At 45.2% G+C, this 23,577-nt stretch overlaps 1 protein-coding gene across 1 annotated transcript in view; it reads left to right on the plus strand.

The window, feature by feature from the left end:
- LOC134359771 (WD repeat-containing protein 38-like) overlaps positions 1 to 20,147 on the plus strand; it is a 28,985-nt gene extending 8,838 nt beyond the window's left edge. The window contains exons 3-9 of the mRNA XM_063073385.1: positions 1,764 to 1,880; positions 3,578 to 3,675; positions 9,252 to 9,332; positions 14,944 to 15,063; positions 15,990 to 16,139; positions 16,215 to 16,262; positions 17,807 to 20,147. Coding sequence (XP_062929455.1) covers positions 1,764 to 1,880; positions 3,578 to 3,675; positions 9,252 to 9,332; positions 14,944 to 15,063; positions 15,990 to 16,139; positions 16,215 to 16,262; positions 17,807 to 17,887 — 695 coding nt within the window. The 3' untranslated portion in view covers positions 17,888 to 20,147. The remainder of the gene's footprint in view (positions 1 to 1,763; positions 1,881 to 3,577; positions 3,676 to 9,251; positions 9,333 to 14,943; positions 15,064 to 15,989; positions 16,140 to 16,214; positions 16,263 to 17,806) is intronic.
- Positions 20,148 to 23,577: the final 3,430 nt, after the last annotated feature.

Here is a 23,577-nt window from a genome sequence, read left to right on the forward strand (position 1 = left end):
TTAAAGTTGCTGACCCTCTCCACCTCTGACCCTCCAGTGAACACTGGCTCACGGGCCACTGTGCAGTTTTCAGATGTTAAGAAGAGAGCAAGTTGTTTTAAAGACACGTTATAAATATTATGCTGTCTAAAACAGCTCACTGTATCCGGCTGGTGGGAACCATCAGCAGCAAATTGAAGCCCCCGGGATTGGGAAGAGCTGATTATTTGATTTGCCAGTGAGTTTGGGGTCCTGATTCTGTCACTGTGATTGTTTAAACCCCTGCCATTGGTTGGCAGCACGCAGTTTCAGAGAACAAGACTGCGGAAGACAAGGCCTGAGTCTGTGAGTCTGCTGGGGAAGTCAAAGGCCCAGTGTTTGTGAATGTACGAATCCGCTGGAAGCTGAAGACAGCCTCTTCTGGGGTTGGAGGACTGTGTGCATGTAGGGAGGACTGTGTGTGCATAGTGAGGTCTATGTGTGCATAGGGAGGTCTGTGTGCGCGTAGGGAGGACTGTGTGCGCGTAGGGAGGACTGTGTGCGTGTAGGGAGGACTGGATGTGCGTAGGGAGGACTGTGCGCGTAGGGAGGACGCGTAGGGAGGACTGTGTGTGCGTAGGGAGGCCTGTGTGTGCATAGGGAGGACTGTGTGCGTGTAGGGAGGACTGTGTGCGTGTAGGGAGGACTGTGTGCGTGTAGGGAGGACTGGATGTGCGTAGGGAGGACTGTGTGCGCGTAGGGAGGCCTGTGTGCGCGTAGGGAGGCCTGTGTGCGCGTAAGGAGGCCTGTGTGCGCGTAGGGAGGACTGTGCGTGTGTAGGGAGGACTGTGTGCGTGTAGGGAGGACTGGATGTGCGTAGGAAGGTCTGTGTGCGCGTAGGGAGGACTGTGTGCGCGTAGGGAGGACTGGATGTGCGTAGGGAGGTCTGTGTGCGCGTAGGGAGGTCTGTGTGCATGTAGGGAGGACTGTGTGTGCGTAGGGAGGACTGTGTGTGCGTAGGGTGTACTGTGTGCGCGTAGGGAGGACTGTGTGCGCGTAGGGAGGACTGTGTGCGCGTAGGGAGGTCTGTGTGCGCGTAGGGAGGACTGTGTGCGCGTAGGGAAGTCTGTGTGCGCGTAGGGAGGTCTGTGTGCGCGTAGGGAGGACTGTGTGCGCGTAGGGAGGACTGTGTGTGCGTAGGGAGGACTGTGTGTGCGTAGGGAGGACTGTGTGTGCGTAGGGAGGTCTGTGTGTGCGTAGGGAGGACTGTGTGCACGTAGGGAGGTCTGTGTGCGCGTAGGGAAGTCTGTGTGCGCGTAGGGAGGTCTGTGTGCGCGTAGGGAGGTCTGTGTGCGCGTAGGGAGGACTGTGTGCGCGTAGGGAGGTCTGTGTGCGCGTAGGAGGACTGTGTGTGCGTAGGGAGGACTGTGTGTGCGTAGGGAGGTCTGTGTGTGCGTAGGGAGGACTGTGTGCGCGTAGGGAGGTCTGTGTGCGCGTAGGGAGGTCTGTGTGCGCGTAGGGAGGTCTGTGTGTGTGTAGGGAGGACTGTGTGTGTGTAGGGAGGAATAGGGTTTGTTTTGCTGCTGTTACTTTGTGGCTTGTTGTGTTCTGTGTTGTTCTGCTGTCAGCGTTGTGGATATGCTATGCTGCCGGCGGGGATGTGTGGCAACACTTGCAGGCTGCCCCAGCACAACCTGAGGTGTGTTGGTTGTTAATGCAAATCACGCATTTCACTGTGTGTTTCAATGTGCAGGTGATAAATAAATCTGAATCTGACACTCCGAGTGTTGTTTCTGCTCCAACAGGCCCAGTGAGAGCTTGTGCCTTCTCTGCTGACTCCACTCTCTTCGCCAGTGGGTCCGCTGATTGTATGGTCAGGGTGTGGGGCACGGCAAGAGGCAACTGTCTGCACATTCTCAAAGGTAGGCGAGCACGACAAACCTCATCCTCTCCCACGGTAAACCTATCAGCGCTCACTTTCAGTCAGGACAGGGATTCTTGAGGGAGAGGGTATGGGATACAAAGGGCTGGGTGTGGGGATTGGACTTTGCTGCATTACCAATGGTACAATTACAGTACCTCCAGGCCGCGGACCGATAATGGATCGTGAAGCACACAGGGGTGCAGTGGTAGCTGGAACGCACTCAGCACATCTTTAAGAAAAAAGCCAAAACAAACAAGCTAGTTAATTAGGTGCCGCCCGGCACGTAAGCCGACATTTATGTGGATATGTGGAATGCTTGCCAAGGTGGAGGCAGATATGTTAGGGACATTTAAGAGATTCTTGGATGGGCACATGGAGATACATGGAGGGCTATGTGGGAGGCAAGGGTTAAATTGATTTTAGAGTAGATTAAAGGCCGGCACAACATTGTGGGCTGAAGGGCCTGTACTGTGCTTTAGTGTTCTATGTTCTATGTACTGCGATCTCTTGTACAGGGTGAGGTCATTTATTCGAACCTGTCTGCTTTCAGACATGTTACACGTGGAACATAAAAGTGTTGTTCTCATGCAAACTCATACCCTGGACGTAGACACTGGGTGGCTCCAGGAACATTTGACATGAATATGTGCGGTGATTTCAAAACACCAAAACGAAGAACAGGAAACACTACAGCACAGTACAAGCCCACAATGTTGTGTCAAACTTATTTCCATAGGACGGAACAATACACCAGAGTACAGGCCCTTCGGCCCACAATATTGTGCTGACCCTTTAACCCACCCTCAAATCAAACTAAACCTTCCCTCCCGCATAGCCCTCCATTTTTCTATCATCCATGCGCCTCTCTAAGAGTCTCTTAAATGCCCCAAATGTTCCACTCATCCACCTCTCTCTGTGTATAAAAACCTACCTCTGACATCCCCTATACTTTCTTCCAATAACCTTAAAATTATGCCTCTCATGTTATCCATCGTGGCCCTGGGAAAAAATCTCCGGCTGTCCACCCTGTCTATGCCTCTTATCCTGTACACCTTAATCAAGCCTCTCATTCTCTTCCACTCCAAAGAGACAAGCTCAACCTACCCTCACAAGACATGTTCCCTAATCCAGGCAGCATCCTATCAAATCTCCTCTGCACCCTCTCTAAAGCTTCCGCATCCTTCCGAAATGAAGCAAGCCCAGCGGGACACCATGTTCCGAGTGTGGGCTAACCAGGGTTTTATAGATCTGCAATATTACCTGTGGCTCTTGAACTCAGGTCCCTGACCAACGAACGCCAAGACAACATATACCTTCTGAACAACCCTATCAATGTCTGCAGCGACTTTGAGGGATCTTTTGATGGGAAACCCAAGATCCACCTTATAACCTTCTCTAAGATCAATCTAGCCCTTCCCTCTCTCATACTGTAGTTCTCCAGTTCTCTATCATCCCTGTGCCACTGATCAAAGAAAATTACAGGTAACAGAGAATAAGCTTAAATCTGACAGATGAAACTTTGTTGTTGTGTGTAAAACACAGTCTCAATAAAAATACTGTTTGATTCAATAAACATACATCAAAGTTGCTGGTGAACGCAGCAGGCCAAGCAGCATCTATAGGAAGAGGCGCAGTCGACGTTTCAGGCCGAGACCCTTCGTCAGGTTCAATAAGTGATGTTGTTCTGAATCTCAGGGCACAGCAAGAGTGTGGAGACCGTGGCCTTTAGCAACGACTCACAGGTGCTTGCGTCTGCAGGCTGGGACTACACGGTCATCCTGTGGGAGCCGAAGGTTAGTGGGGCCTCCCATCATTCTGTACCCAATCTCTCAAGTTCAAGTTTACTGTCATCTGACTGTACGTATACACAACGTACATCACAACTGGGTTTCTGAATGTCAGCCAATCAGCTGATTGATAAGTATTCGGAGGACACAGCGTGACCAGCAGTGCACTGATGATGTCTCCTCATCGGGTGACAAAACCGGGGAATAACTCAACTCAACCATATATATATATATATAAAACCAAACAAAACAGTGTCCCTCTAAACCACAGTGCAGCCATAATACATATATCACATAACACATATATCATACACAACACATAAAACAAAATATCACCACAAATAAGTTAATAAAATGTAATTCAAAATGCATGCAGGGTGCAGCACAGATAGACAGTAAACAGCTCACTGTCCTAGTGATGAGACCTCGGTGGTGACAGGGTATTCATTAGTCTCACAGCCTGAGGGAAGAAGCTGTTACCCAGTCTGACAGTCCTAGTCCTGATGCTCCTGTACCTCCTTCCTGACGGTAGTGGGTCAGAGAGATTGGGGATGGGTGGTAGGGATCCTTAACATTACTTCAGGCCCTTCATCTGCAACATTCCTGGTAAATGCTGCTACTACTGTGTGCTAACCGGAATCTCCGGAGCTGAAGGCCCCAAAATCCTCGGCTTTGCGTGCTTCAGCAGTTGGGGCGAGGTCAAAGGCACTCGGCAGAGGATGGCGCTCTGGAGGCTGTATTGGAGAGGCTGGTCAGAAGCTCAAAGTTTTCGGACGGATGGACTCAGGGTCGGCTGTGGTCGGCTGCTTCCAAGGTATCGGCAAGTTGACGGTGCCTGGAGGATTATGGCAGGGAGTTTCTCCCTTTTGCCGCCTGCTATCGGGGACTCGGGAGTCGATCAACTCGGGGACTTTTGAGACTTTTTTTACCGTGCCCATGGTCTGTTCTTCATCAAATTATGGTATTGCTTTGCACTGCTGTAACTATATGTTATAATTATGTGGTTTTGAAAGTGTTAGTCTTTGGTCTGTCCTGTTTTCTGTGATATCACTCCGGAGAAACATTGTATCATTTCTTAATGCATGTGTGCATTTCTAAATGACAATAAAAGAGGACTGAGTGTTCTCATAATCTAAAAAAAATGCCACAAACAGGGAGGAAGGGAGACCCTGGAGATCCCCTCAGCAGTTTTTACTATCATCTGTAGAGTCTTGCAGTGTGATACCCCCATAGCACATCTATAAATTGCCCCTTATCCCACCCTGTCGTTTCATCACTGATTTGGGCAGCTGGAAGGGATGCTTCAGGCCCTTTGTTTATAACACTTCCGGTAAACGTGGAGGCCAAGTCACTGGGCATGTTTAAAGTGAAAGGTGATAGTTTCTTAATTAGCAAGGATGTGTCAGATTACGAAGAGAAGCCAGAAGAATGGGGTTGAAAGAGAAAATAAATCAGCCATGATCAAATAGCAGAGCAGGCTTGATGGGCTGAATGGCTTCATTCTGCTCCTGTGTTGAATGGTCTAAAAAGGGAATGAGGGGCAACGCCTTCACAGAGAGGGTGGCCTCTGTTTGGAACGTGTTGCCAGGAGAAGTGGTCGAGTTAGCATGGAGCAGTCGGGCCGAAGGGTCTGTTTTCTGTGCTCTAATTGAGCATTGTTAATGCAGTAAAGTCTAATCCCCACATCTATAAATCTGCCCCACCCCACCCCGTCGCTTTATCATTCAGTGGATGTTTATAGTCCGCACCCATCAACTGTTCCACCCAGCAGCTTCCAAAGGGAATGAAGGAGTAATAATCTCCCTGGACCTTCTGAGCTGCAGGGCAGAACCAGAATCAGGCTAACTATCACTGACGTGACATGAAGTGTGTTGTTTCGCAGTGGCAGTACAGTGCAAAGACATAAAATTGTTCTAAGTTACAGAAATAAATACATAGTGTCGAGGTAGTGTTCACAGATTCATGGACCGTCCAGAGATCCGATGGTGGAAATCTGATGGGAAGAAGCAGATCCACACATTGAGTGTGGGTCTTCAGGCTCCTGTACCTCCTCCTTGATGGTAGTAATGAAAAGAGAGTATGTCCAGGATTCTCACTGTCCTTAATGTTGAATGCCATCTTCTTGAGGCATCGCCTGTTGAAGATGTCCTTGATGATGGTCTGTGCCCGTGATGAAGCTGGCTGAGTCTACAAACTGTCTGCAGTCTCTTGTGATCCTGTGCACTGGAGCCTCCTTACCAGAAAGTGATGCATCTCTATTGTACACCTATTGAAAGTCATAAATACTCTCTAATGACATACCAAACCTCCTCATGAAACGCAAACACTGTTGCGCCTTCTTCCTGATTGTATCAATGTGTTGGGCCCAGGTTAGATCCCCTGAGATGTAGACACCCAGGAACTTGAAGCTGTTCACCCTTTCCATGGCTGACCTCTCAACGAGGACAGTTCTCATGACTTTCCCTTCTTGAAGTCCCCAGTCAATTCCTTGGTCTTGCTGACATTGAGGGCAAGGTTGTTACAACACCACTCAACCAATCTGCTTACCTTGCTCCTGTATGATCAACCTACCTTGATGTATGATCAACCTACCTTGCTCCTGTATGATCAACCTACCTTGATGTATGATCAACCTACCTTGATGTATGATCAACTTACCTTGCTCCTGTATGATCAACCTACCTTGATGTATGATCAACCTACCTTGCTCCTGTATGATCAACCTACCTTGATGTATGATCAACCTACCTTGATGTATGATCAACCTACCTTGCTCCTGTATGATCAACCTACCTTGATGTATGATCAACCTACCTTGCTCCTGTATGATCAACCTACCTTGCTCCTGTATGATCAACCTACCTTGATGTATGATCAACCTACCTTGATGTATGATCAACCTACCTTGCTCCTGTATGATCAACCTACCTTGATGTATGATCAACCTACCTTGCTCCTGTACACCTTCTCATTGATATGTGAGATTTCACCGATGTCACTGATAAATTTATAGATGCCTTTTGAGATGTGCCTAGCCAAACAGTCACGAGTGTGGAAGGAGTAGAGCAGTGGGCTAAGCACACATCCTTGAGGTGCGCCAGTGTTGATAATCAGGGACAATGTTCCCTCCACACTTTTTAACAGCTGCAAGGTCCAAACATTCCACTGAGTAGGAAATTTTTACATGGCCTGAAAACTGTGCAGCACTTTAAATGTTTTTTTTTAATATAGTAGGCCAACAATGAATATCTAGAATGAGAATTGAAAAGTCACATACATTTAATTTTATTAATTGAAGGGTAAAATGAAATACAGTACAACAAAGGAAATCTTTCACATTTTATAAACTTTTCTCCCCTATCCAATTACAGCTGTGCAGCAACAAAGGCTATGTACGCGGGCGCAGTTACTGTGCGGCCGCGCAGCTTCGAGGGAACAGTGATCAGGGGTGGAGGAGATGTTTGTTACTCATCTGCACTGACTGTGGTCTCCCATACACCGGACAGAGAGCTCACTGTTTCCTGCAGGATTACTCCACTCGAAGATCCCGCCACTCCATAAAAGCTTTTCCAGAGGGAGGTGATGGGGTTTGAATTTGATCAAGTACTCCACAATGAAAGACAATAGTTGATCAGCGACCGTGTGGACACTTTACTTACAATTGTCGTTGGTTTACAAAACATCCCTAGCTTTTGACAGGGTTCAATTCTAGCATGCTGATACAACGGCAGTGACTGGGTTCAGTCCCACTGCTGTCTCTAAGGAGTTTCTACATTCTTCTCGTGACCGGGTGGGTTTCCTCCAGGGGCTCTGGTTTCCTCCCACATTCTAAAGACACGCAGGTTAGTAGGTTAATTGGTCACATGGGTATAATTAGGCAGTGCGGAAACATTTTCCTAGAAGGGTTTGTTACTTTAAATACTAAATAATGCATGAAGTCAGAAATGAACAGCAGTGTGTAGGAAGGGGTTATGTTTTGTAACTTTAAAGCATTAAACTAATTCTAAGGAAGACACAGGAGGCCATAAAGTCTAACTTTGCTTTAAGTGAGGCGTGTATGTTTCACGTGGTAACATCATGGCACATGCAATTCACATATTTATACATATAACCCATAATAAATTATTTAAACAAACAAGAATGCTTGATCAACCAATATATTACTCAAATATTACTGAAATATTAAATCACAGCTGAAAGGGACACAGAAATGGCGGTGACGGGGGAGTGTGCTGGCGCCCGGGGCAAATTTCCTCAGTAATCCCAGCCAGTGTTCTCTTGAATTTGTAATGACCGGTGTGCACAGTGTTGTGCTGTACAATTGTTTCACCCAGTGGCAACAACATGTGCGCACTGAATAATTTATTCAAAACTATATAAATAAGCCAATTCTAAAATCTGCAGACAAATCATCACAAACTCCACGTTGTCAACACCGTCCGCATCGGAAATCGGAAAAAGAAATGTGATTGTGTCCGATCGTGAAATATACTTAACATGCCAACGGGATGGAGGGTGACAAGCTTTTGTGCGCGGTTTAAATTCCTTTGTACGCTAGTATCAAAGGACGTATGCATACAGACATGCGGACACCTCAGAGAGATCCAGCTGACTGTTTTGGCTCAGGTAGGATGGGAGGGAGAGGGCACTCGGAAATGCCAGGGAAAGATGCCCACAGCCCCAGAGCAACAGGGGTGGGTGCCATCCCCATCCACCACCCCCCACAAAAAAACATTCGTATTTACAAAGTGTCCATAAGTTGGGTGTTTGTAACCCGGGGAGGACTGGTTTTTATTTAGTCTCACATTGTGACTATGGTAGTGTAGTGGTTGGCGCAACACTATGACAGAGCCCTCTGACTGTTTCACACTCTCCCTGTGATCGTGTCGGTTGTCTCCGGGGTCACAGTGACAGTGACGCTGTGACGGTGACACTGTGACAGAGCCACTCTGCCTGTTTCACACTCTCCCTGTGACCGTGTCGGTTGTCTCCGGGTGCTCCAGTTCCCTCCCACAGTGACAGTGACAGTGACGCTGTGATGGTGACACTGTGACAGAGCCCTCTGACTGTTTCACACTCTCCCTGTGCCCGTGTCGGTTGTCTCCGGGTGCTCCAGTCCGCAGTTGTAACTGGGCGGCGCGGGCTGGCTGGGCTGGAAGGGCTTGTTGCCGTGCTGCCTCTCAAAATAATAAAAGCAGCACAAATTCCTTCAACACCTTTACAGAGACCAATTCGGAGAATATTTTATTTGTATTACATGGGACCTTGGGATCTTTCTCTGGGACATTTTGGAATCTGAATTAAGCAATTTGGTTTTCATTCTAAACCCAGGAGGGTATGATTTTGCATGTTGTATCAACTCAGGCAGCACAGTGATGTTAAAGCAATAGGTACTATGAATTGGCTCTCCTGATAAAGGAACGAGATTGTGTAATAAACAGCAATGAGGTTAATGTTTTACTGACTGTGCCCCAGTCAAAGTTCAAAGCAAATTTTATTCTCAAAGTACATATATGTCACCATATACAACACCGAGGTTCATTGCATAACTCTAAAGTAATTAAAGTTTTCTCGTTAAGCAGCTAGGTCAACCCTTGAAGAAACTCTTGGGGCATCACAACGTCATCAAAACCTGTGCGTTTTCATACCATGGAGAATACTTGGTAAGCTGACTTCCTCCAACCCATTTCCCATTATACCCACTGCACTAGGCTTAGATCTACAGCATCTTTTAACCAAGTGAAAGCTGGAAGGGTTTAAGTATTGGTGAACGTGTGCAAAGGTTGAAGTTGTAACAATATAAAATTTTTTTAAAGGAAAATGGGTAACAAAAAATCGCTAATGCACGGTGACGCAGTAGTTAGCACAATCGCCACACATCGTCAGGAACCCCCAACCAGGGTTGGGTTCACACCACCGTCTGTAGGGAGCTTGTACGGGCAGAAGCCCGTGGCTACACGGATTTCCTCTGGGTGTCGATTTCCTCTCACCTTCTAAAGATATACAGGTTAGGAGTAGAATTGATGCAAATGACGCATTGCACTGTGTGTTTCGGTGTATACAGGACAAGTAAAGCTAATCTTATTTATACAGGATCGGGGTAGGGAGTGGGATGGATTAAAAAATTGGGAGTTAAAACACAGCTGGAATAAGGGGTGCAGTTCTCGCGTACACAGCAGTTCTGTCTACAAATCGGGGTCCAAGTCCACGTGTACACTGCAGTTCTGTCCAGCAATCCAGGGGCTGAGTCCACATGTATACAGCAATTCTGTCCACCAGTCCAAGGGCCAATCACTCATGAAGAGCCTGCCCACGCCTCAGAAACAACACCCACGGCCCAGAATTAATCAGGACAAAAAAATACAAGAAAAACTAAAAACCCTGCAATTAAAATGCCTTATGCACATCTGAAAGACTAAGCCACATTTCCATAAGACCATAAGATATAGGAACAGCATTAGGCCATTTGGCCCATCGAGTCTGCTCTGACATTTCATCACGGCTCAATCTCCTGCCTTCGCCCCAAATCCCTTCATGCCCTGACCAATCAACCTCTGCCTTAAGAATACCCAATGACTTGGCCACCACAGCCACCTGAGGAGGTTCACCACTCTCTGACTCAAGAAATCCTTCCTCATTTCGGTTCTGAAGGATGTCCTTCTATTCTAAGGTTGTGTCCTCTGGTCTTAGACTCCCTCACCATAGGAAACATCTTCTCCACATCCACTCTACTGAGGCCTTTCATCATTTGATAGGTTTCAATGAGTTCACCTCTCATCCAGTGAGTAGTGGCCACTGCCGTCAAATGCTTCTCATATGACAAGCCTTTCAATCCCAGAATCATTTTTGTGAACCTCCTTTGAACCCTCTCCAATGTCAGCACATCTTTTCTTAGATAAAGGGCCCTAAACTGCTCACAATACTCCAAGTGAGGCCTCACCAGTGCTTCATAAAGTCTCAGCATTCCATCCTTGCTTTTATATTCCAATCCTCTTGAAATGAATACTAACACTGCATTTACCTTCCTCACCACAGACTCAACCTGCAAATTACCCTTTAGGGAGTCCTGCACAAGGACTCCCAAAACCTTTAGAACCTCAGGTTTTTGAATTTTCTCTCCATTTAGAAAATAATCCAATGAAATTGTTCAATGTTTGCCAGTAAATGTTTTCACCAGCAACTTCTCACTCAGAGAAAGGTGCGAGTGTGGGATAAGCTGCCAGCAGAAGTGGTCGATGCGGGTTCAGTTGAGAATCAGGGTCAGAGTTGGGTTTAATGTCACCAGCAAATGTCATGAAATATGCTATTTTACAGCAGCAGTACACTGCAATATATAATAAAAAATAAATTACAATAAAAATATGCATATAAAAATTAAATTAATTAAATAGTGCAAAAAAAAGAGGAGATAGTGAGGTAGAGTACATGGTTCATTGTCTGTTCAGAAATCTAATAGCGACGGGGAACATGCTGCTCTTAAAACGTTGGGTATGTGTCTTCAGGCTCCTGTACCTCCCCCTTGATGAGAAAAGGGCATTTCTGGGTGATAGGAGTCCTTAATGATAGATGCTGCATTTTTGACGCATCGCCTTTTGAAGATTGCAACATTTACAACACCTTTTTACAATACTGAAATTCTTACTTGCCAGGTAGCCATGAAACCAAGAAAGAAAAGAACGGCAGCACGATTGTCAACCCCCAAATCCCTCCTCCCCACACAAAAAAAAACAAACAAAAATGGAACAGGCACATCGACCCCCAAATCCCCCCCTCCTGACCGGAAAATTTGTGACCTCTTCCAGTCAAGATGGCGCCTGTGAACAAAGCTCGTCCAGTCGACATCTTCTAAATCAATGATTCCCGACAGCGGTGGATCAACCCCGCCCCCCCCAGGGTGCGGTTATGTGTCCAAAGGGGGCATTAGGGGAAATAGAAGTTTCAGGGGGGAGGCGTTAAGGATTCTTGGGGGGGGGGTGATGACGAGCAGCACACTAACTTGAAGCACGAGACCTGAATGACTGTGTCAACTCGCTGCTGACGTCAACATCCGATAGGCATTCCCTGTTAGTGTTAATTTTTTTATTTTAATTTAGCCCCATAAATAATGGATAAATATGTACGGCGTGATTTCTATGAGTCTGAGGGTGGTGACGCCTTGAATTCTAATCTGGCTAAGAAACAAAAACCACAGAAAGTGCATCAGTACAATATTGGATACCTAGAGTATGATTTTATTCTATTCCCGTCAGATCAGCAACACCCCATGTGTCTTATTTGTAATACTGTACTGTCTAATGAACCCATGAAACCAGCAAGATTGCAGGGACACTTCCATAAAAGACACCCTGAAAGGCTACTAATGGTATTACTCAGTTCTAGAGGATGGAAGAATTATTCGAAAAGCATTGCACACTCAAATCATTTGCCAAGAAAGCTAAAAGTGACCTTGGTAGTGGTCTCATTGCTTCTTAGGACATTTTTAAAATGATAGAAAAGTGTGGAGAATCTCATATAATTGGTGAAAGATTAAAAATACCTGTTGTATCAGATGTGTTCACCACTGTTCTCAAAATGGATACCAGTATTTTAAAGTCAATTCCTCTGAGTAATAACTCGGTAGCTCATCGTATTGATGAAATGAGTGAAGACATTGAGCATCAACTATGCACAGAGCTACAAAAAACAGAATTTGGGATACAACTGGATGAGTCATCTGTGCAAGGCATAAGGCATTGTTAATGGCATATGTACGGTTTATCAAAAATAGAAAAATTTATGAAGAGATTCTCTTTTGTAAAAAGTTAAAAACAAATATCAACAGAGAACCAATCTACAACAAGCTCAAAATGTATATTGAGGATAAAAGTGGAACATGTTTTCTTGCGCCACAGATGGACCACCATATAATGACAGGTCGCCATGCTGGTTTAGTGGCATTTATGAAAAAAGAAATTCCAAGTGTTTGCAATCCATTGTGTAATTCATTGTCAACATCTCACAGCTAAAAACGGCAGCCAATGACTTCTATCAAACCTGACTTGTAATACCTGCTATCAACAAAATTAAAGCAAATCCATTAACTAGCAGAATATTTCACCAGTTTTGCCAGGATAACAATGAATTTTGAATGTTTGCTTCTTCACACTGCCATGCGTTGGCTGTCAAAAGGCTGCAGCTTAAAACGTTTCTTTGATCTTTTTGACACTGTCGTTGAATTTTTGCTCAAATTCAACAAGAGCTTGGGAAACAACATTGAACTTCTATGTGGAGATGTGGCATACCTTAGCGAATCTGTATGACAAAATGAACATTCTAAATATGAAACTGCAGGGTGAGAATCTCAATTTAATCCGGGGGAAAGTGCAGTGTCCACTTTTATCAGAAAATTGGAAAGAAATAAGCAAAACATTGGGAGAGGAATGTTCTCACAATATCCCAGCATGGAAACTATGGCACTCTCTTTCACAGACAGTGATTTGCAAGAGTGCTGCTTACACCTGGAGTCACAGAAGAGGGATTTTCAAAATCGATTCAAGGATTTGAACAATCTAGAAATTCTGGACTGAGTAATTAACCCATTTCTTCACAAAGGTGGTGGAAGACAGGAAGAGAGCTTGCAAGAAGAAATTATCAAAATTCAGAATGATGAAGAAGCAAAAATGCTTTTGTGGTATGTGGGTACACTGTCATATGAAGTTTCCTGGTCTTTGGAGAAGAGCCAACTGCTCTTCATTGCATTTTACATTCTCCTACCTTGTTGAAAGAGGCAGTGAACCACATACTCACAAAAAACAAAAAAAAAAACGATTGGACATTGCTACACTTGGGGACTTAACACTTTTGCTGCCACAACCTGAACCAGATAGTTCAACTCTTGCTAAAATCCATCAAGCTCAAGGATCACATTGATATTGAAGCTGCTGTACAGCACACAGGCACTGTGTAAGCGAGGTTTAAAGACAAATAAATATTTTAAGCAGAATTATTTTTCTCATGTTATCATATGGTAGACATGTTTTTACACTATGAAAGTATATTGTGCCTGAGAGGGGCATTGGCAAGTATGAAGGTGCTGGGCTAAAAAAAGTTGGAAAAACACTGTTCTAGGTAGATCATGAAACCATATCCAGGAGGCAGAGGCAGTGTGCGAGAACCTTGCGGCGAGAAGGCTGCAAGCCGATGTTTGACTCCATTTTGCCAAATAAAGAGATGAGGGAGATTGAAACACCGGCTGCCTGCCTCTTTATTGCTGGGGAACCACTCTGCTGCTGGAGAGGGGAGACTACATCTTTATTACTGGTGAGATCACTCTGCTAAGGAGAGGGAGATTCCCTTTTTTATTACTGGTAAGATCACTCTGCTATGGAGAGGGGAGACTGTCTTTTTATCGCTGGTGAGATTGCTCTGCTACAGAGAGGGAGAATGTGAGAGTGTTGCCCAGGTTTTCTGCATTTTGGATGTGGGTTTTTTTTGTATTCTGTGTTTTTCGCCCTATCTTTCTCTTTTTTTTTTGTTTGCGGGAGAAGGGGGATTTGGGGGTCGATGTGCCCGTTCAGTTTTTGTTCATTGTTGTTGTTTGGGGGGAGGGATTTGGGGGTTGACGATTGTGCTGCCATTCCTTTCTTTCTTGGTTTTGTGGCTATCTGGAGAAGAAGAGTTTCAGAGTTGTATACTTTGATAATAAATAAACCTTTGATTTAAGAGAAGTTTGGGTAAGTATATGGTTGGGAGGGGTATGGAGGGTTATGGTTCAAGTGTGGGGTCAATGAGATTATTCAGAATAACGGCTCAGTACAGACTAGTTCAAAGTACATATATGTCACCGTATACAGCCCTGAGATTCATTTTCCCGTGGGCATACTCAGCAAGTCTATAGAATAGTAACTATAACAGGATCAATGAAAGAAGACAACACTGTACAAATGCAAATATAAATAAATAGTAATAAATAACAAGAACATGAGATTTTGAGATAAAAAGTCCTTGAAGTGAGATCACTGGTTGTGTGAACATCTCAATGGATGGGCAAGTGAGTGTAGTTATCACCTTTCGGTTGTGGGGTAGTAACTGTTCTTGAACTTGGTGTTGCGAGTCCTGAGGCTTTTGTACCTTCCACCTGATGGCAGCAGTGAGGAAAGAGCACGGCCTGGGTGGTGAGGATCTCAGATGAGGGAGAATTGGGAAGTAGGGCCTGTTTCTGTGCTGTAGTGCTCTGTGACTCAGTTTTCTGGGCCAGAGAGTGTGTTTGAGTAAACAATTGTTCTACTTGTACAGGCCACTGGATCCTGGGATTTTAAAGTGATCCTCTGGAGTTTACAAAGCACGCGTCAAGTGATTCTGCACGGTCACACGGGCAACATCAGTTGCGTTGCCTTCTCTAACATTGGGATGCTGGTAAGATGAACTGTACAATTCAGTAGAAACAACAGGTATTAGGGCAAGCAAACACACCCTCACCTGCACAACGGCCGTGGGCCCAATACAAGCCAGGCTGCTTGAGACTAGGTTATGCAGGGAACAGTTGCCTAGCAACATTCCTCCTCCATCACTCCACTGAACCAAGCTGCTTTCACTCGGTATAAGAACAAGGATCTTAGCCAGAAACGTAGACTGTTTAGTCTTTTCTGTGGGTGCTGAATAGGCCTGCTGAGTTCCTCCAGCATTTTGTGTTTACTACAAAGAACAAGGACTGTCAGGCTGGGTAACAGCTTCTTTCCCCAGGCTGTGAGACTTCTGAACACCCTGCTACCACCCAGTCCACACCAGTAGTGTTTTATTATTTATTTATTTAGAGATACAATGTGGAGCGGGCCCTTCAGGACCGACAAGCCACACCGTCCAGCAACCCAGCAGGTTAACCCTAACCACAGGACAATTTGCAATGACCAGTTATACCAACCAGTACAAAACTGGACTGTGAGAGGAAACCAGAGCACCTGGAGGAAACCCACACAATCACCAGGGGAACATACAAACTCCTCACAGACTGCACTGGAATTGAGCTCCTACCCCTGAAGCCTCAAGCTGTAACAGCGTTGCTCTACTGTTGTAAATTTAACTGTGTCATAAATGTACATCTACTGATTTTTAAAAAAATTATCTGTTAATATTATTTTATGTGCTGTATGTGATATGTGTACTGTGTTTTGCAGCTTGGCGCCTGAGGAACATTGTTTCATTTAGCCGTATACAAGTGTACAGCTAATAAACTTAAAGTTGAACTTTTAATATGATCAAGGCGGCAAATTAGGAAAAAATATACGTGATAGTTTAAAAGAACTGCATCAAAATTGTATTCCATCTGATGTATCCTTTCATAGGCTTCAGGTTCCTGGGATAAGACTGTACGTGTATGGGATCCAAGGAATGGGATCCTGATCTTTCTCCTGGAAAACCATAGCCACCATCTCCTGGCCCTCTCCTTCTCTCTGGATGCAATTCTCCTGATGACAGCAACAGAAGATGGAACGGTACGGTTGAAATGAAACTGAAATTCTTGTGGTGTGTAATCATCCAGGCTGACTAATTCTGACCTATTCAACCAGGTTCGTGTGTGGGATTGTGAAGATGGAAAATGTAAGCGGGTCTTAGAGGTAATGCATTCTTGCCTCTGTTTTGGCTGGATTACAAACAGGAATAACACTGGATGTCTAGAGTATTGTACACAGTACTTTGCAATGTTGTGCACATTTGTGGTCACCCTGTTAAAGGTAAGACATCTTCAGTCAGGAGAGGGCACAGAAGAGGTTTATGAGGGTGCTGATGAAGGGTCTCAGCCTGGAATACAACTGTTTAATCCTCTCCAGAAAGGTTGCCTGACCCACTGAGTTTGACAGCAGTAAATGTGTGAACACTGGACTTCCAGCACCTGCAGAATCTCTTGTGTTTAGGAGGATGATATCTGGACTAGAGGCCCTGAGTGAGAGGGAGAGGTTGCCTCCACTAGTTCTTTATTCCCTGCAGTACAGAAGAATGAAAGGTGACCTCGTACAATCATGGGGGCTGTGGGTAAGGTGGATGGTCAGTACCTTCTCCTCAAAGAGGCTGCAGGTACAAGAGGGAAGAGATTCAAAAGAAACCTGAGCGGTTTCGTTACACAGAGACTATTGAGTACAAAAGGAACAGCCTGCCAGAGGAAGTGGGTAAGAGGATACAACTGTAACATTTAAGAGACATCTGGATAAGTACATAGAGGGGAAGGGTTTGGAGCTTTATAAGCTGAACATGGGCAACTGGGACCAGCAGGGAGGATGCTGTGGTCTGCATGGACCATTTAGGACAAAAGGTCTGTTTTGTGCCAAATAATGCAAGTTGAGGCTGGTTTAATGGGACAACATAGGCATTGGCTGCTCGCCTGGAACAGATCTTCACTCATCTTTCACGATGAGAGTCAGCGAATTAAGTTAAGATTGGGGAAGGCAAATGTTTTGATTTACTGAGATCTGTCCAAGGAGAACATTTGCCATCTTCAACATTTGCCTGTATGCATGTACGCACAATGGTCAGCTCTAAACTGCCCTGGGAAATGGCAAGTAGGCCACTCAGCTGCAGTGGTTCTGGATGGAAGATCAATACGGTGGTCAGTCACATTGTCAAGGGGACCACGTCGGCCACACCCAAATTCCAGAAATCTATCTCCAGTACCCTGACTGATAAAGGCCAGCATGTCAAACCCTGCCTTCACCACTCTTTCAGAATCAGGTTTAATATCACTAGTGTATCTCACAGGAGATACATTTCTAAACATATTTATTTATTGATTGAGATACAGCAAGGAATAGGCCTTTCCAGCCCTTTGAGCCACACCACCCTGCAATCCCCCAATTTAATCACAGAACAATTTATAATGATCAGTTAATCTACCAACCAGTACATCTTTGGACTGTGGGAGGAAACCCACATGATCACAGGGAGAACGTACAAACTCCTTAAAGGCAGTGGCAGCTGCCAGTGGTATTTTAGTGAGAAAACAAATCTCACAGAAATATAGAAAATGAATGCTTCTTACATTAACTTTTTAAATGAAAACTGATTATAAGTTGCAATGTCACTGATACTTGATAATTCTGGCATTCCTCACTGGCAGTGTGTTTTGAATACAGAGATACATTTTTAATGATTACTTTTCTTTCTCTAGGCGAGACGGTACAATATCTCCAGTTGTCAATTTTCCTCTGTGGAGGCTATTCTGATTGCTGGAACCTATGAAGAACCATAGCATAGACAACAAATCTATCAAGAGTATCTATTACCAAGATTTTAAAGTCAAAGCTTAAATAGTATTTTAAGATTTACCCAAGCCACACCACTTTAACATTGGACTAAGTTAGCATCAAGAATTAATAAAGTATATAATGACTCAGTTTTAAATTGAGCCAAGAATTAATGGCTGAGGTAAAACCCTACTATTTCTGGGAGGCAGTGTTTCCAATTGGGGATTTGGAATTTTATCAGCACTGCTATGAAACAGCACAAATGAAACCCAGAAAGATTCCCATGACATATTCCCTACAGACTAACCTTTGCTCATTGTTTCATCCCCTCTCATGAAATGCCTTTTTGTTTTGCCATGACAAGTACATGCTCTGAGCTTGAGATTCTGCAGATGCTTAAAATCTTGAGCGTCACACACGCAAAAGGCTGGAGGAACTCCACAGGTCAGGCAGCATCTATGGAGGGGAATAAACAGCCAACTTTTCGGGCCAAGACCCTTCATCTGGACTGAAAAGGTTCTAAGCTGACGTCTCAGTGTAGGACTGAGGTCCCATTACACTGTTGATTGGCAGTGTTTTTCAGGGTGATGTTAAAGCATGGGGTGTCAGGGAGGGGTAGCACCTCTGGTGGGGGAACATGTCGCGTCCTTTTCAGGGCAGTTAGTCCACCTTTGGTCCCCACCTGGCACTCAGCTCTCACCTGTGGCTCCCCGTAGTTGTTTGCATGCGACAGCGGCCACACCCCGGGCAACAGCTTCGACAAGCTGGCTAAACCAGGTGAGGGTAGCCGACGGGTCTCAAACCCTCGGTGAGATAGGGAGTTGTCTATCCCAGCATGTGAAGACAGACTCCGGCGCATTGAGCGGACGAGACCTATGGAAGGTCCAACGGTCAAGAAGGCGGTCTCTACAAGCATCGTGGAACGTGTAGAGCAGGACAAGACACAGAAGACGTCCCGGTCATCCACTGCGCCTAGTCCCATCTCCAGCCGTCTAGACTCTGTCTTGCCACTGGATCCAGATAGGAATTGGGAAGAGAGAGTGAGGCTGACGCTCCGCAACTCTCCCTCACTTAAAGCCAAATCACACGCTAGTCTTGACACCATCATAATGGTGTCGAAGTCCTCACCGACGTCAACGATGGACGAACAACATAAAGCAACTCACCACTAGGCTAAATGAGCTTAAAGAAATTAACATTAGAATATAAACTAGTAGGGAATTTAAAGCGCCTGAAAAATAATAAATTACCAGAACTGAGCTGCAGGTGGAAATCGTATTTGTGTGTTCAATTATAACACTTGAGATGTTTGGATAGGTACATGGATGAGAGGGATTTGGAGGGCTCTGGTCTGGGTGACAGAATGGTGTTGTCATAATAACCTCGACTTGATCATCACAAAAACCAAGGAGCTGATAGTAAACTTCAGGAAATCAAAGCGCGTCGAGCACTCTACTCTGCACATATACGGGAAAGAGGTGGAGAGAGTAGAGAGTTTCAAGTTCCTCGGCGTCCACATCTCGGCTGACCTCACCTGGACTGCCCATATCTCTTATCAGGTGGGGAAGGCCCAACAGAGGCTCTACTTCCTAAGGAAGCTAAAGCACGCTCTCCTCCCTCATCACCTGCTGATCAACTTCTATCGGACAACTATAGAGAGCCTCCTGACGTATTGCTGTGCAGTGTGGTTTACCAGCTGCACAGAACAGAACAGGAAGGACTTGCAGCGGGTGGTGAGGGTAGCAAAGCGGGTTATCGGCACAACATTACCCTCCCTCAGAGACATTTATACTGGCAGACTTCAAAAGAAGGCTACTTGTATTTCAAAGGATCCCACTCATCCTGGACATCACCTGTTTTCCCCTCTACCTTCTGGGAAGAGATACAGAGCATTAAGGACGAAAACAAAGAGACTCCTTAACAGCTTCTACCCACAAGCAGTGAAATGTATAACACCCCCTTCCCTTCTCCTGCCCCCCCACCCCCCCCCCATTCATATATTATTAATTTTGGACTACACTCCTGAGGTTTAGAGTTTATTTTATGTATATATTCTTTGTCATGCTGCAAAACGTTGAGCTGCTAAACTGTGTTTCATTGCTCCACAACAATGACAATAAAGATATTCTATTCTATTCTAGATGGAACTAGGCAGAAAATCAGACCAAACAACAGGAATACTGCAGATGCTGGAAATTCAAGCAACACACATCAAAGTTGCTGGTGAATGCAGCAGGCCAGGCAGCATCTCTAGGAAGAGGTACAGTCGACGTTTCAGGCCGAGACCCTTCGTCAGGACGAAACGTCGACTGTACCTCTTCCTAGAGATGCTGCCTGGCCTGCTGCGTTCACCAGCAACTTTGATGTGTGTTGCTAGAAAATCAGACCAGCATGGACTCGATGGGCCTGTTTCTGCATTGCAGCACTCCATGTTAAGGTTTAGAAATAGGTGGCTAAATTGTTTGTCATCTCAAAGTATTTTACAACAGTTCGCTAAAATGGCAGCAGATGTAACCCCATGATTTGCAGAAAATATCAGTTAGCTCAACATCAATAATTAGAAATTGCTCTGAGTTTTCAGTAAATGGTAACATGGTTCGATTTGATGTTGGTTTACAAAAGAGAAATCAGAATTGACAAATAAAGAGGAAACCAGTGGATCTGGTATATCGAGACTTTCAGTAACAAGCCCCACTAGAAGTTATGAAGGAAAATTAGACAACAGATTTGGGTTAATGTACTGCTGGAGATTGTGAATGCAGAGCAGCAGAAGGCTGTCACAGATGGGATGCTGCCAGAATCAGTGTAGGGCTTGCATTTGTGCACATTTTTCAATGCTACAAATCTCCCAATGGATACAGATCAATTTCTACAAAAGTTTATTACATTAAAACTCATACCTGGAGAAATGTAAATGTGTGTAACACTATCACAGTGTAAGCAACCCAGGTCCAATTCTACCACTGTCTGTGGGAGTTTGTATGCTTTCCCCGTGACTGCATGGGGTTTTGCCCACATTCTAACAACGTACAGGTTAATAGGTTTATTGGTCACATGAATGTAATTGGGCAATGTAGGCTCGTTAGGCCAGAAGGGCCTGTTATCATGTATCTCTAAATAAACCCTCATCTTCTATGGGGAATATCAGCAGCCTCAAACAGTGGAAGAACTACTCAATCACCATTGAGCACACCAACATCATTTATGGTTACAGGAGCCTCTGGACCCACACCACCAGGTTCAAGAGCAGTTATTACCCCTCAACCATCAGGTTCTTGAACCGGAGTGGACAGCTTAACTCAACTTCACTCACCCCCACACTGAACTGTCCCCACAACCTACGGACTCACGTTCAAGGACTCATCTCATGTTCTCCATATTACTTCTTATTATTTTAACTTTGTATTTGCCTTTTGTTGTCTTTTGCACATTGGTTGTTTGCCTGTCTTGTCGTGCGCAGTCTTTCACTGATTCTATTGCGATTCTTTGTATTTACTGTGAATGCCCACGAGAAAATGAATCTCAGGGTTGCATATGGTGACATATACAGTATGCACTTTGATGTTTTCTTTGAAACTGTGATTTTACTCCCAAGGATGCAGTAAATGGACTGTACTAAACTGAAGCACACAGGCAATGGCCACCGCTGGCATTTGGGTGCTCGAGCTCCCCAACCACCCCATCACCATCTTGAATAGCTTGTTTGTTCTAATAGGCTCCTTTCCATGAACATGATCTAAAAGGGCCCTTCTATGTTACTGGGTTTTACATGTGCATTTGGAAGTCTCCCTATGCATTCACTACCCTTACTGTAAGGAGTGGACTAGTCAAGCGACTAACTAAATATCTGAGGGACCACCATCAACAGGTCATTCAGCTGACCTGACAGGCAGAAGGTCCCACAAGCCAGACTCAGATTCCTCATCAGGGCAACCTGTACCTTGCCCTGTCCCCAGTATCTTCACCAGTTGGTTTGGCAGTGAGGACAGCTGCCCCCTGTGTGATACCACCAATGCCAACCTCCAACACATTCTGGCATGATGCAAGACTGCGCTGTCCCAAGGGCGCTAGAGATGGCAGCACGACCAGGTCGTAAAGAAGCTGGCTGAGATCCTAGAGACCTGCAGGTGGGATGACAACACATCCCATTTAATAAGGCTCATAAGTGGCTGACTGCACCCGCCCAGGAGCTCCCCTTCACAAGCAAGGAGTGGAACACATGGGCAGATCTCAGCAGACAGCTACAGTTCCCCATGGAAATCACATCTCGCTGCCCTTACCTAGTACTGTGGTCCATGGCCACCAAGACAGTTGTCCTCATTGAGTTAACCATGCCATGGGAGCATGGGAGGAATAGAGGCAGCCCACGAGCATAAGAGCTGGCAACTGAGTGTAAGGAGGACCATCATCAACCCCGTGGAGGTAGGACGCCAGGGCTTTATCAGTACATCAATAACAAGGTTACTTCAGAATGCGCCAGTGACTGGAGAGAGGCTCAGGAAGGCCACTAGAGAGCAGGCTGAAGAGGCAGAAAAAAGCATTTGGCTGTGGCTGAGGAGAAAGGACAGAAATTGGGGGAATGACTAACCCCACTGAAAGCTGCAGGATGTGGCAGAGACCTCTGTTCCACCACCAGATGCAGCAGGGCTAAGGGAGCAAAGCATCAATGTACACAGGCCTCCAGCTGACCTAAGGGCACTGCTGGAGGTGCAGCAGGCAACTCGCATTGTATATGAAAGCCCACCAGTTTCCTTGGCTGCTTCAGGAAATACACACTCTAGTCCTGCCAAACCCGAGGCTGAGACAGCTCTCCCAGCCCTTACCCTGGTTTGTGTGGATGCTGTGTAATTTGCTACCCTGTTACAACTCAACGCCAAGAAATAAGACAGCATAGTGCATACGATTAAAGGAATTATATTTATGAATCTTAACTAAAGGGTTAGCAAAGAAAAAACAGAAAGGGTCCATTATAATTAAAGTCAAATGTGCACAAGTTGGAGATCCTCTTCTCAAAATTCACATTCACCGATCCTCAATCAATCTCTGCACCTTGCTCCATCGAATCATGGTCCCTCAGCAGGTCGAATCCTATGACCAGTTCTCTGGTCTTTTCTCTTCATCTCCCACTGAACAAAGGACTCAACTCACATTCTAAAGCACCTGTTAGCTCTGACCACAACCCAAACACTACTTCAACATAAAGACCAATACATTAGCAGTGAAACCTTTCCCAGGATGTTACATTATATATACATATATGTGTTTGCAAACCAGGAAACTGTATATTGGGGTTTATCTGATGACACAAAGTTGGGTGCTAGTTTGTTGATAACAGTGGCCTCGAGAGGTACAAGACCAAGTGAATGTGTGAAGATATGGGCAATGAAATTATAAAAATAAAGGGCATCTAATTTGGTGGAAAGCATAGCAAGTTTTTATAAAGTGCCAGAAACTGAAAGGTCTCTTACCTTACTCAAAGGATCCTGTCCTTAGGCATGAGTTGCAACATTAATGTGCAAGTAGAAAGCAATTTAAAGGGCAAACTTTCAGTTAGTTGGCTTTGAGCAGGTGTGTTTAAGTACAAGAATGATGCATCTTATTGGGCCTGGTGTCCCAACAACCAACCTTACAGTCAATACAAGACCAAGGAATGGACTGTGGACTTTAGGAAGGGGAAGTGAACACACCAGTCCTC

This window comes from Mobula hypostoma, chromosome 21, assembly GCF_963921235.1.
Source record: "Mobula hypostoma chromosome 21, sMobHyp1.1, whole genome shotgun sequence".
NCBI lineage: Eukaryota > Metazoa > Chordata > Chondrichthyes > Myliobatiformes > Myliobatidae > Mobula > Mobula hypostoma.